The 13,463-nt window shown below is 40.7% G+C and overlaps 1 protein-coding gene across 6 annotated transcripts in view; it reads left to right on the top strand.

The window, feature by feature from the left end:
• ELMO1 (engulfment and cell motility 1) overlaps positions 1 to 13,463 on the top strand; it is a 526,001-nt gene that overhangs the window by 184,173 nt on the left and 328,365 nt on the right. For all 6 annotated transcript variants that reach the window (XM_025464640.3, XM_049093811.1, XM_049093813.1 and 3 more), the window contains 3 exons: positions 1,962 to 2,061; positions 10,060 to 10,211; positions 12,549 to 12,627. In XM_025464640.3, coding sequence (XP_025320425.1) covers positions 1,962 to 2,061; positions 10,060 to 10,211; positions 12,549 to 12,627 — 331 coding nt within the window. The remainder of the gene's footprint in view (positions 1 to 1,961; positions 2,062 to 10,059; positions 10,212 to 12,548; positions 12,628 to 13,463) is intronic.

Raw genomic sequence — 13,463 nt, 5'->3', positions numbered from 1 at the left:
TGATTCATTGTAGAAGGAGTTGTCTCTGGATTTTCTTTTTCTTTCTTTTTTTTTTTAATTTAATCTTTCTTGATACTCTTTTTAACCCATTTTTCATCTTTCTACTTTTTTTTTTTTTTTTTTTTTTTGGGTATTCTCCTTCAAGTAAACTTGGGTTTTCCGGTTTGGATATTTTGAGGGGCATGCCATCTAGGGAGAGCCCCTGTAAGATTGGTATTGCCAGTATGTGACTCTGAGAAGCCTTTAAAAAATGTATTTCTGACCTGAGTGGTTTGGCTCTCCTTGCCTTTTTTTTCTGCCCTGGACAGAGAATCCTTGACACAATGAAGGCAAACATTTGAAGATCATGAACTTCATTTACCTTTCTAGAAGATCACTTTTGCGTAATGATCATAGCTAACAATCACATGTTGCTACATATGCACTACACACTGCTGGAAAAGATTGAAGTGTGGTAGCTTGTTCTGTTTCCCCCAGAAATCCTAAGTAAGGTATCACCACCACCACTGGCATTTTTAAGAAGGAAACTGAGGCACAGCATGCATCAGTAACTTGCCCACTTTGAGTTGCAGCGGAAACTTGTATCTGATTCCAGACACCACCCACATAATGGTGTCTTTCTCTTGCACCCCATCCTCTCTGATCTCTAGTAGCTTGGGATCACGGTCTTCTCCTGAGAGCCTCACAGCCTCTGAAGTGATGCAGAAGGCCCAACCAAGGTCATCCCAGAGGCTGGGCTGAGAGCACTGGCCAGAAGGGAAGTTACGAAGCTGTTTTAAAAGAAATAGGAGACTGTTTTCTATTATTTTTGCTGAAAATAGTTGATAAGTTTCATTCTAAACATTCTATGAGACTTTGTAGTGTAACAATTGTGGCATGTAGGAGTCTAGAGACTCGAAATAGAACAACCAACTTTATTTTTTTTAAGTCTCAAGTGCATGAAATCTGTGAGATGGCATACATGGGCAGAAATCCCGATGGGCCTCATTCAGTGTACTTGAAGAGAGTACTTATTTTGACAGTTAACATTTATTATGGTGATAATTTACGGTAGAGGTGAGTTTCTGTAAGACTCTGAGTGTCTGTTAAGTGTTGTTTTGAGAGCATTAGAAACCAGGATATTGTCTTGTGAGGAACAAGGGTCAAGTTGTTTTAGAAGGATAGTGCTTTTGCCTGAGTGCATCTGATCTCTGTTCTGATTTCTAACCCATGCATTCAAACCTTCCTACAGCCTTCCAAATCACTGCAAGTCTGTGGCCAGCAAATAATCATTATTTTCACAGATATTCTATAGAGCCTATTAATAAGGATATAATGCTGGCCAGTGTAACATAGAAATGAGTACGCTCATTTACATATATATTACATATATATGTAATATTTGTATTGAGGTGTTTGTGTGTGTGTAAGCACTCACCTACACACATACACATACGTACATATGTATATAGACTACTCAGATCCTCTGCAAAGTGCTAGTGGTCTTACTAGAATTATTTCTAATTATTAGATACCCGTGAGTAATAAAAGAAGCACATTGCCCTCTGTTGGCTGAGAAGATTTTCTTTAAGCTACCATCTACTGAATGCTTATATGCTGTACGTTATTAAGTGCATTACAAGCAGCCCTGTGTTAAATAAGAATCATTATTCAGTTTTTCAGCCAAGCACACAGAGGCTCAGGGGGATTAGTTAATGGCCCCATATGACACAGCTCACCAGAGTGAGAGTCAGTATGAGTCCAGGTCTGTCGCACTGAGGCCCTAGCTTACTTTGCAAAGCTCACCTACTTTCTTCCCACTGACTCACATTTTTGAGGAAGTTTCCTATGGCCCAGCTGCTTATCCCAGTGATCTTTTACAGATCCGTTGCATTCACTTTTCTGAAGCTTTCTCACCTCTGTGTCTGTCCTCCTGCTCAGCTCTTGGTCCCATCTCCATTAATCCTCTTTGTGTTTTCCAGCTTTGGAGACATGCTGTCCTTCACCCTGACGGCCTTTGTTGAACTGATGGACCATGGGATAGTGTCCTGGGACACGTTTTCAGTGGCATTTATTAAGAAGGTAATGTAGCTTGTGATTTTTGAGATTCAAATTCCTTTCTTAGATATTTTGCTCTGCTTTGAGGATATTGCTTGGTGGTTTCCTTTCTTCTTTGTGTAACAGTTGGTGTGCCTGTTGAGAGTATTATGAATGTGGGGGTCTGGGCACTTAAATTCTGTGTGCAGATGACCTCGTCTCCCCACCAGGATCATAACGGCTTGTTCACGAGAACCTTCACTCAAGGGAAATCAAGGCGTCACGTTGTCAACACCACAGTAGTGGTCCCTGCTGTGTCCCTGTCCGGGACTCAGTTGTTCTCAAGACCTAAGTAGAGTTCCTTTTTAAACTTTCTGCCCTCAATCAGCTATTCAGGGAACAGAAAGAGGCAGAGTATAACTGATTTCCTACATGCCCGGGTTTAAAGCAGGGACGTAAGAGAAGGAGGTGTGCTTGGGTCCATGCTTCTTAGGTGGAGCCTGCTTGCTTGTTATCATGGGGCAATAAATGTCTCTGGGATCGATTGCTCCCTCTTTAGGAGGAAGCTAATAAAGGGGTGGGAAAGGTGGACTTGGTGTGGGAAGAGAGGGAAGAAGAGCTCCCACCATTCCCCACAGGTGAGTTGTGTAAAGACACATTTGCAAACCTACAATTCTGTTTCCTGTCATGTAACAACAAATAAATAGTCCTGCCTTTGTAACTGTTAAATATGACATTAAATAATGTATTATTTTTGCTATTTATTAATTTGTTAATTGATTTTCCCTCTCTTTGTAATTGTGAAATGGTTTCTAAGAATATTGGCATTTTTCTTCCTGTTGTATTGGGAGTGAAGAGATGTTTGGAATTCATACATTTCTAAGTATAGATTTCTGGGAAGGGTTATGTGAAATAAAGACTTTCCAAGAATCTGTGCAAAAGCTGGAAAGTCAAAGCAAAATCCAGAAGAATCACTTGATCAACATTCTATGTTGAAATCATGATAGGCTTTTGGAAAGTTGCACAAAGTAGTATAGAATATTCCCATATACCTTCATCTAGTTTCCCCTAGGTTAACATTTTGCATAATGATGGTACAATTCCCAAACTAAGGAATTAACAGTGGTGCAATACTATTACCATTATTTGATTTCACCAGTTTTTAATGTCCTTTGTCTGGTTAAGGATCCAATTTGGGATCCCACATTGCATATAGTTGTCTTCCAATCTGACAGTTCCTTGTTTTTTCCTGAATTTTCATGACTTTTGTTGAGTACTGGTCAGTTATTTTGTAGAAATCCAAATCAATTTGGATTTGTTTGATATTTGATGGTTTAAATAAGGTGATGCATTTTTAAAAGATTTTATTTATTTATTCATGAGAGACATAGAAAGGGAGAGAGAGAGAGAGAGAGAGAGAGAGAGAGAGAGAGAGAGAGGGGTAGAGGTAGAAGCAGGCTCCATGCAGGAAACCTGATGTGGGACTTGATCGCGGAACTTCAGGATCATGCCCTGAGCCAAAAGCAGACACTGAGCCACCCAGGTGTCCCAAGGTGATGCATTTTTGGCAAGAATACCAGAGAAATAATACTGTGTCCTTGTCAGCTCATTGTATTAGGGTCCATGCTGTCTATATGTGTTAGTAATGGCGGTGTTGACCTTGATTATGTTGTTGAGGTGGTATCTGTTGGGTCCCCTCACTGTGAAGTTACTCCTTCTCCTTTTGAAGTTAATCAGTATCTTGAGGGGGAAACAATCTTGAATTGAAGGGCACAGGAGAGCCCCTGTGGTTGAATGAGGGTGTTGGGAATGGAAGCCCCACAGATTGCATGATGTTGCATGTTTATTTCAGACAAAGAGCTGATTGGGAACTCAGGGCCTTCTCAACAGACCTCTGAATTTTCTTTCCTTATATAAGGGCATAAAGCCAAAGGAGATGATTAATGGGAACCACTAGAAAAGGAAGCCTCTTTTTGCCTGTATTATTCAGTGATACAAATTGCTAAAGAGTAAAGAAACAACTGTAGATGAGAAAGCCAGAGAAATTTAAACCGTAAATTATAAATGCAAAGAACAAATTGCTGTGTTTTGTCTTTCTAGGATAAAAGATCTAGAGAAGTAAGTTCAAATTGGAAATTGAGTTTTGTGGATTTTTCATACTTAACAAACATTTTATCCCATTCTGGATTTACGGCAGGCCTTTCTTTGCTACATTCAAATTGCCTTGCCTGTCTGTTGTTAGAGACTCTTTGGCTCTAAAAATAATGCTGTCCTGAATGCAAATTCCTTGAAGTTGTGTTGTGCTTTCATCCACAGTATCTCTTGTGATCTCACAGCAATCCTTTCCAGAATAGAATAGGCCGTCTCGCTATTCCTGGTCAGGAGGCAAGGATGCAGTCAATGGCTTGGGGAGGTTAAGTGATGTCACAGGGAGTGAAGTGTTATCAGTCCCATGGTTAAGGGCTTCTTCCCCCATGTCATGCACTTGTGCTTTCAAGTGGTGGAAAAAATAGCTCCTGAAGACTTGGTGAACTGGCATCGCCTCTGTTCAGCCCTCCCTGACCTCACTGGTATGGAGTTAAGTGATTTCTTCTCCTCTCCATTCTCCTTGGATCTCTTCTTTGCCCTTGTGCTAACACTCACCACATTCTGTGAATTCTTTTTTCTTTTTACTGGCTCCCAGTAGACCATGAGTCCTAGGAGGCTGGCATCACAGCTTTCTGCATGACTTTATCTTTGGGACCTGGCACAGAGTAAGACATTAATATGTTTCTGTGAAGTGAATGAATGAAATTTGTTTTGGAAGCATTTTTTTTTAAGCCCTAGAACTTGAAGAAGAGAAGGAATATAATGACATTGCATTTAAATATATTTCAAGTCAAATTGCAGTCATGAATGGAAAGGAAGAATATCAATAATTTAATACCTAACTACTTAAGAAAATGGTTCTCACTCACTAAAATTAAATAAAAAAGCATCTAAGGAAGCAAGGACTAGCAGTCTTGGCAGTTTAAAGAGAAAACGAAATATTTTCTCAAAAAGCAATACATTTAACAAATCTCATGTTCTCAATCCTGGTCACATTCTCTTTCTCTTGCATTGCTACTTAGACCTCAGTCCCTTTGTGTGAATCTGAAAAATGGTCATCAGAAAATGACTTTATAATTGATAGTTTTTGTAAGGTTAACTTTTTTTATTCATTAGCTGGATCAAATTCAGCACTTTGACAACCCAGGAATTGTATGCAGGCAACTGTCTTTTAAATGGAGCTTTATCTCGACAAAACTCAACTAGGAAATACACTGACAAAAGATGCTTATCTCTGTGGTCCAGACTTGGCTTCCTATTAATGCCAAATTCATACCACTTTGGAGAAATATATTTTTCCCTGCCAGCCCCTGTCTTCTTCTTTATTGTTTTCTTATGTGGGGATCTAAATTCTAGTTTGCAGACTTTGTCTGCAATAAGTAAGGTCATTCCATAAACATTTGAAACATGGAATCCCTTGATGCCAATATATAATGTTGCTTTTTAAAGATTGCTACTTAGGGAGAAGGTAGGAAAGTATGGAGAAGAAAGAAAAGAAAACCAAAACAAAATAAAACAAAAAAACCATAGAACTTCCTGTATTGCGATTTGGTTTTCCCCTAGCCAAATACAACACCAGTGCCTTTTCTTGGAAGGAGTGTTTCATACAAATGCTCTTACACCCTTGGCTCTGCAGGAGGGCCTGGTTCGCTCTATGGTGTTCTCGGTGCCTGGACAAACATCCAGCCAGTTCTGTTTAGATACCCAGTAATTTTTACCTCTTAAAAACTTGAGAGATTTATGGGCCTGTGCCCAGATAATTTAAAATATGGCAATGGAGCTGCATGCTCTCTCTATGGTTCTTTTTAGTTTGCACGGGAGAATTTTAAGATCTCATTCTAAGTTATTCTAGGAGGTGTTTATGTGATTTTAATAGGTTATGTCATTGATTCATGCACTGTGATGCTCTTGGCTTCTTAGAAGCCATGCAGTTACTCTTCTGTATTATTTAGGTAACATTTTTAAGTGAATGGAAACATGTGGAAGTAGTATATACACTTATGCTGACTCTTCCTACCTCTTCTTTCTTGTGGTACAGTCTTACTTTCATGCAGCTGTGCGTTGGCTCATAAGGGCTGGCTCACCTGTGTCGGCCAAAAGTGTAGTTACGGAGCTGGGGATAATCTAAAGGCAAAGAAAGTCATTATTGATTATTTTTGTTGGGGGAGGGTATGGGAAGACAAGAGAAATTAAAATTTAACCAGAAAATCTTTAATGCTCTGTAACTATACTAAGACCCGTAGTTTTAAAAATAGAGAACATAACATTTGTATTTTTATGAATTTGTATGTGCACTAATGAGGAGCCTGTCCACAGACATTAGGTTCACTCAGCACTGATGCCTTGGTTATTAGAACTCCTTAGATGAAAATATTGGGTCATTTAAATGTCTGGTTAAAACAACTGACACATAAAGACAAAAGATAGAAATTAGTTTAAAAACACCACTAGTATCATCCACAGACTTGTATGTAGGTCTCTAATGTTTTGCATGCCTGCTATCTGCTCGGCAGTACTCAGCTAAGCATGCTACAACAAACTGCTCCTTCTGTAGCCTGCATCAGGATTGCTCAAATGACAGTTTCTATACATCACAAAAGAAGTGAAATAATAGAAAAGATTAATATTAAAAAATATTTTGATGAAAGCAAGAGATTAATCATATGGGAGAGAAATATATATAAATAACCAATGGAAATGGAATATGTATGTGGAATTCAAATATGAATGAATTAAAATAAAGACCACGAACTATTTTACGAACATTGAGCAAGCAAGCCCCTTCGGAGCATGATCACCAGTAATTTGTAGAGAACTGTGAAACCCATTATGAGAAGGTGTACTTTGTATCAGCAAACACTGAGAGTTCTGGTTGGATATTTAGAGAAAGGAAATATTATCAAAAGGATATGTATGGAAGGAAAGGATAAAATTGTATCGGAAGGGAATCTCGAACAGAGAGGAAAGTAATGAAGATGCTTAGGAATCCAGGAATGAGTTGGATCCTGGGCCAATGTTGTACATGTATACCTGAATGCGTATCAAAGGGGAGACATCACAAATGTGTTCACAGGGATAGAGCACAGGAGACTGGGACTCTGAATCACTAATGATTATGACAAATTTGGAAAAAGGTGATCACTGAGGGAGGAGGATTAAGAAGACAATGAGTGGGGCGCCTAGGTGGCTCAGTGGTTGAGCATCTGCCTTTGGCTCAGGCCATGATCCCGGGATCCTGGGATCGAGTCCTGCATCAGGCTCCCCATGGGGAGTCTGCTTCTCCCTCTATGTCTCGGCCTCTCTCTGTGTCTCTCATGAACACATAAATAAAATCTTAAAAAAAAAAAAAAAAGACAGTGAGATTGGTTTTCACACCATTTCATTTTAGGCTTTGTTGGATATCTAAATGGAGCTATACTTTTAGATGCCAAGAATAAGCAATTAACATACTTTATAGTAAATGGCTTTTTATCTCTGTCTTTGCTAGACTATAAAGTCCTTAAAGGTCAAAATCCTGTGGATTTTGCTTATTTCTCTATTTCTAGATCCTAGGACAGTGTAAGCCTATTTGGTGGTACCCAATCCATACGTATGACTTGGATGAGTGAGAAGAGAGTGCAAAGGCTGAAGGGTAGGGGAGGGAGTCTTGACAGTAGGCTCTCAGGTGGGAGATTCTCCATGAATCCTTTGAGGTACATCCAAATTGACTAAATGGGGCAGCCCCGGTGGCCCAGCGCTAAACCGCCGCCTTCGGCCTGGGGTGTGATCCTGTAGACCCCGGATCGAGTCCCACGTCCGGTTCCCTGCACAGAGCCTGCTTCTCCCTCTGCCTTTCTCTCTCTCTCTCTCTGTCTCTGTCATGAATAAAAAACAAAACCCAAATTGACTAAATGGGGACAAGAGAAGAAGCATGGCTGGAGGAATTAGTGCCGAGAAAACCGGAAGCATCCTCATCAACAAACTTCTTTGTGAATTCTTCAGTTTTTTTAATAAGTGCCAGGAATTGTGCTGTAGCATGTGATAATGGAAAATGGTTGAGGTGATGTCAAGGAGGAAGCTGAGGAATTGGCATTCTGTTTAGAAGAGGTCTAAGGGACGTGTTAAATCATGAGCTCAGGGTGAGGGTAATTGGATTTTTGTCAGAAAAGAAGATGTGGTTTATGTATACAATGGAATATTACTCAGCTATTAGAAATGACAAATACCCACCATTTGCTTCAACGTGGATGGAACTGGAGGGTATTATGCTGAGTGAAGTAAGTCAGTCGGAGAAGGACAAACATTATATGTTCTCATTCATTTGGGGAATATAAATAATAGTGAAAGGGAAAATAAGGGAAGGGAGAAGAAATGTGTGGGAAATATCAGAAAGGGAGACAGAACGTAAAGACTGCTAACTCTGGGAAACGAACTAGGGGTGGTAGAAGGGGAGGAGGGCGGGGGGTGGGAGTGAATGGGTGACGGGCACTGGGTGTTATTCTGTATGTTAGTAAATTGAACACCAATAAAAAAAAAAAAAGATTTGAAAAAAAAAAAATAATAACGGAAAAAAAAAAAAAAAAAAGATGGCCTTAGCTTGGTAGATTTGACAAAGGGGAGCAGATTGTGAGCATTAAGGCAAAGGCTTGCCAGGGACAGTAAACACATTGGAGGAGTTTATTAGCCATGAAAGGAGCTCAAGCAGCCTTCTGAGAATCTTAAAATTCTCGTACTCTTCCTGTACTTTATTTATTATAAAATAATAGCTTTTTGGAATATAAAATGGTAATATTACTATTACTACTTCCTGTCGTGTGTTCCCCACCCCTGAAATCTAGACGTATCTGGGGGCAGAGAGGGTATTGGTATCTGTCCAGCTACCCCTACTTTCACCAGGGAATCATCAGCTAGAAACAGTGGAGATGGGCACCGCAGTTGCCATGGGCACCTTTGCATTTTCTCTTGTCCAAGGGTGGAGGGGGAGATGAGGAGAAGGGGTCATTGGGATAGCAGAAAGGAAGAAATTAGTGTCGATGGGGGACGAGAGCAAATGTCAATTTGTCATGGAACCAAATTATTTAGCTTTTAAGAAAGCAGTCATTATGTTGATGTAATAACAGCCTTTTCGTGTGAGTTGTCAACAGATAGTAATAACTTTTAATGAGGCCTCTAAAATAAAACCTTTATGGTACCCACGTGTTTGGGTTACTGTGATCCATTATTCTAACCCTTATTTTACTTCCCTCTTACATTGTGATTTATTATGTTTGACGCCTCGGTGATTAATTCCTTGGGGAATACATTTTAGTGCTTAAGCTATTATTTTAACTTTTAGCACTGCTAATTTAAATATTTTCCTGTGTGCTAAATTTGAGATGAGAAGAATTTGTTTTAACCATAAGAAATTGGAGAACGGGGGAAAGAGCATCTCATCGTGGAATAACAAGGAGAATAGCCAGTGACTGAGAAGTTGCCAGTTGAATTGTGTTGACAAGTGTGATTTGTGTGAGTCCCTTAAGAATGTAACAGGGTCATAATACAAACATAAAAATCACACATTGTGTGGGTGAAGGAGTAGCCTGGGAATGGAAGGGGATGGCTATTAGTATATGTTGAAATTACTGCCTCAAAGAAATGCAGGAGTCCTTACAATATATGTGTGGAAACCATCTGCCTCTGAAAGCTAAAACCCCGAAGAAAAATCCCAGAAAAACCAGACAATAATTCCTTGAAACTGTCTGCTTTTGAGGATTATTATTAAATTATAGAAATAAGATATAAATAGTGCTTTGTAGTAATATGAGCAATCATCGCTGACTTGATGTGTTTCTTACTATTCCGCTCTAATTCCAGATACGTTTCTTCCTGTGTCTGGTGTTTCTTAAGCGAGCTCCTGATTTACTTGATTAGCTCCCTTCTATGCTTCTATGCTCTGTTTACCACGAGTGGTCAATTGTGTCCTCCTTGGATTTTCAGATAGCAAGCTTTGTCAACAAGTCAGCCATGGACATCTCAATCCTGCAGCGGTCCTTGGCCATTTTGGAGTCAATGGTGCTCAATAGCCACGACCTCTACCAGAAGGTGGCTCAGGAGATCACTATCGGCCAACTTATCCCACATCTTCAAGGGTAAGCATGCTGTCACCACCCATGTGGAAAGGGGGAATGGTTCTGGTAGACAACCACCACAAAGCCCTGGGAAAGGTTTTTGGTTGGTTCAATTAAAAATGCAGAAAAGGAATCCTGATTTGGCATCAAGCCACACCATGTCCCATCCCCATCCCCACCACACTAAAATGGCTCAGCAACAGGCCTCTGGGGATGGAGTGGGGGGTCCCATACCTGTTCTTGGCACCCTTCTGTCCCCAGTGGTTCTTAGTAGGCAATCAATTTTGATGAATGTTGGTAGATACTGCTAGAGTTTTATGTTTAATGTCATAGGACAATTTGCTGTCTTAAGTTCTCAACAGCATCTTTCCTTTGTCATTAAAAATAGCACTTTCTGTGTCATAATGAGTCTTTTCATAGATAATTAGGAATTTTTAAAGGTAGGCTTCTTTCTTAGGCTCAAGGTGATTAAGGCGACCTTCTTTTGTCTTTTATAAGGTGTGTGTTTTATCTCCGGAGGCTTGAGCTATAAGGCAAGGCCCTTAGCAGCCTGCAAGCTTTGGGGCTCTCTCTCTTGTCTCCACTCAGGTAATTAGTAAGATTGTCCCTGAGAAGAACACCACTGTACAGTGCTATTTTATAAATTAAAATATGTGGAGGTGCAGGTGGCACCAAACCCCCTGAGGTGGCTTAGTCAGTGAGTTTATTGAAAGGATCCTGGGGGACTTTATAGAAACCAGGAATGACTTAAGTAGCTAAGCCTTGAGAAGGACAGAAACTACGGCTTCCTTGGAGTGGGCACAACAGGCTTTTTCTCAAGTGTACTGATTGGCACTAATGTGACTTGGTTCCCAGCATCTGCCACCCTGCTCTCTCAGGTCCCATTTGAAAATTCTCAAGAGGAAATATAATTGGCCTGTTTGGGTGGGGGATGTGGGCCGGGGATGTGAGGGTATATTCAGTAGTTCTCAATATACCCAAAATGTTAACTGTTGTGTGTATTATGTCTACCAAAGTGCATTAGATGTTTCCTTCATGTGGGAGGGGACATGGTGACCACAATGTAAAATTTTAAATCATACAAGCTGTGGACTCTGGCCTCAGGGAGAATGAGCACATGCTCTTTTGTGTGAAACCTCTCTAGAAATAATTTTCGCATTTCTCTGAATGTGAAATGTATTAATTCTACAGTCTGTGTCTTTTCTCTGAATCTCAAGGGCATACTTGGCATTCACAGTGTGCTTTGCCAAAGCAGAGAGTTTCTTATTTGGCAAGTGTCGCGCTGAGGATTTTATATACATTAACTCATTTTATCCTAAAAGCAACACCGTATATTAGTGTGCTCTTACCCGGTGTTACAGATCAAGAAACTGTTTTGGGGACACCCTGTGAACTCATGCAAGGCCAGCCAGCCAGCCTGCGGTGTACTGGGCTTTGGATTTCATCCTGTCAAAGCCCGTGTTCCACACTTTGCCTCTCCCTAAATTATTTCTGAATGCAGCTCACTAGCTGTTTTGTTTATGCCTGGGGTCCTTCCTATTTACTGTTTACCACACGCTTCTATAGAATTTTTTTCTTCCTTTGGAATTTCTAATTTCATTTCAGCAAGTTTATAAATTTTGAAAACAAAAACCTATTCTTTTTTGTTATTAAAAAGTTTCTATTTGGAAATAGGTTTTTAGACTATGTCCAATCATTGCCATGGAGGCAAAGCAGTTTCCTATGTAATAAGTCCAGGAGTATAGGGATACCCAATTCTAGTCCCAGATAATACTTCATGCATCAGACAGAAAATCACATTCACCCTGCCCCCCACCATGTACAACCCCCTGGGTTCATGTTTTTAAGCCTAGCAGAGGAGAAGAGGAGAGAGCTCACTGACCACCTATACTTTCTGGGTGATCTCCACTAAGCAGTACATTGTCCAGCCAGTAATAGTAATTGTCTACCCCCGCCCCCCCCATCCTCACCCTCCCACTGTATCTCCTTTCTCATGATGGTTGAAATATATTCTCACTCACTTGCCAACTGCATTTTCTAGGCCATGCCTTTCTCTCTCATCTTTTTTAGAGGGAGATCATGACCCTTATCATGGTCTAATTCAGAGATAAACTATTCTTTTTTTAAAAAAAGATTTTATTTATTTATTCATTCATGAGAAACAGAGAGAGAGAGAGAGAGAAAGAGGCAAAGATACAGGTAGAAGGAGAAGCAGGCTTCCTATGGGGAGCCTGATGCAGGCCTCTATCCTAGGACCCCGGCATCCTAACCTGAGCCAAAGGTTCAGGGCTCAACCACTGAGCCACTCAGGCACCCCACCTATTCTAACTTTCTGTATTATTTCATGTGTCTTTACAGGACAGATCAAGAAATCCAAACCTATACCATTGCAGTGATTAATGCACTTTTCCTGAAGGCCCCTGATGAGAGAAGGCAGGTAAGTTGCATTTCTTTTGTTTGAAGACTGTACTCAGGGCTGGCAACTTTCAGGGCAGTGAGTGCCCTCTTGTTCCCATCCTGGGCACTCCTTGGGCATCCCCGCTGCTCTGCAGCTTAGCTGGCCAGCCTGGGATCATTCACAGATCTGGTGGGAACTAGGTAGAGATGCGCAAGCCCTTGTCTCAGGAAGAATGCTAGGAATGTTCCAGAGGCAGAGTCCTTTCATCAATGAAACCCAGCGTAGAAGCTAAAAACATAAAAAGATGAAAGCATTGCTCCTGTGGTAGAAGCAGAGGTAGGAGCCCTGAGAGCTTCTGTGATGCCATTGAATGCTCCCTAGGGCAAGGGAGGTGTTGCCCCTATTTTCCTGATGAAGACATTGAGACCCCGAGAGGTGTCTCGCTTCGTACATGGAAGTTTAGATGGAAAGGATAGGAGGAGAACACACAGTTTGCTGCTACTGGTTGAGATAACTGCTTATATGTCAGGGGGGCTCTTTGCTGTGACATTTCTGATGTCCATGTGTGCATGTGGCCGGGGGGGGTGGCGGGGTTGAAGAGCAACACATTTCCCTTCCTCTGCTCAAACAAGAGAAGGAAACCCCTTAGATGTGAAACCCATCCTTTGTGGATCTTTGGTTCTTCTGCATTGAGGTAAAGATCATCGTAGAGGGAGGTGTGGAAGGAGTTGATTCTTGTGTGTCTTGGAACATAGCTTGCACCTCACAATCTATTCATGTTGTTTTTTTTTCCGTCAAGATAACATATACTGTGTTATCTTGGTCACACAATTCACCTCATCTAAAAACCGGGTGGAAATAAAAGATCTTTCAAC

Source organism: Canis lupus, chromosome 14 (assembly GCF_003254725.2).
Source record: "Canis lupus dingo isolate Sandy chromosome 14, ASM325472v2, whole genome shotgun sequence".
In the NCBI taxonomy this organism is placed as follows: Eukaryota; Metazoa; Chordata; class Mammalia; order Carnivora; family Canidae; genus Canis; species Canis lupus.
Note: the sequence above shows the minus strand (reverse complement) of the source record. Positions and strands in the feature narration are given on the sequence as shown.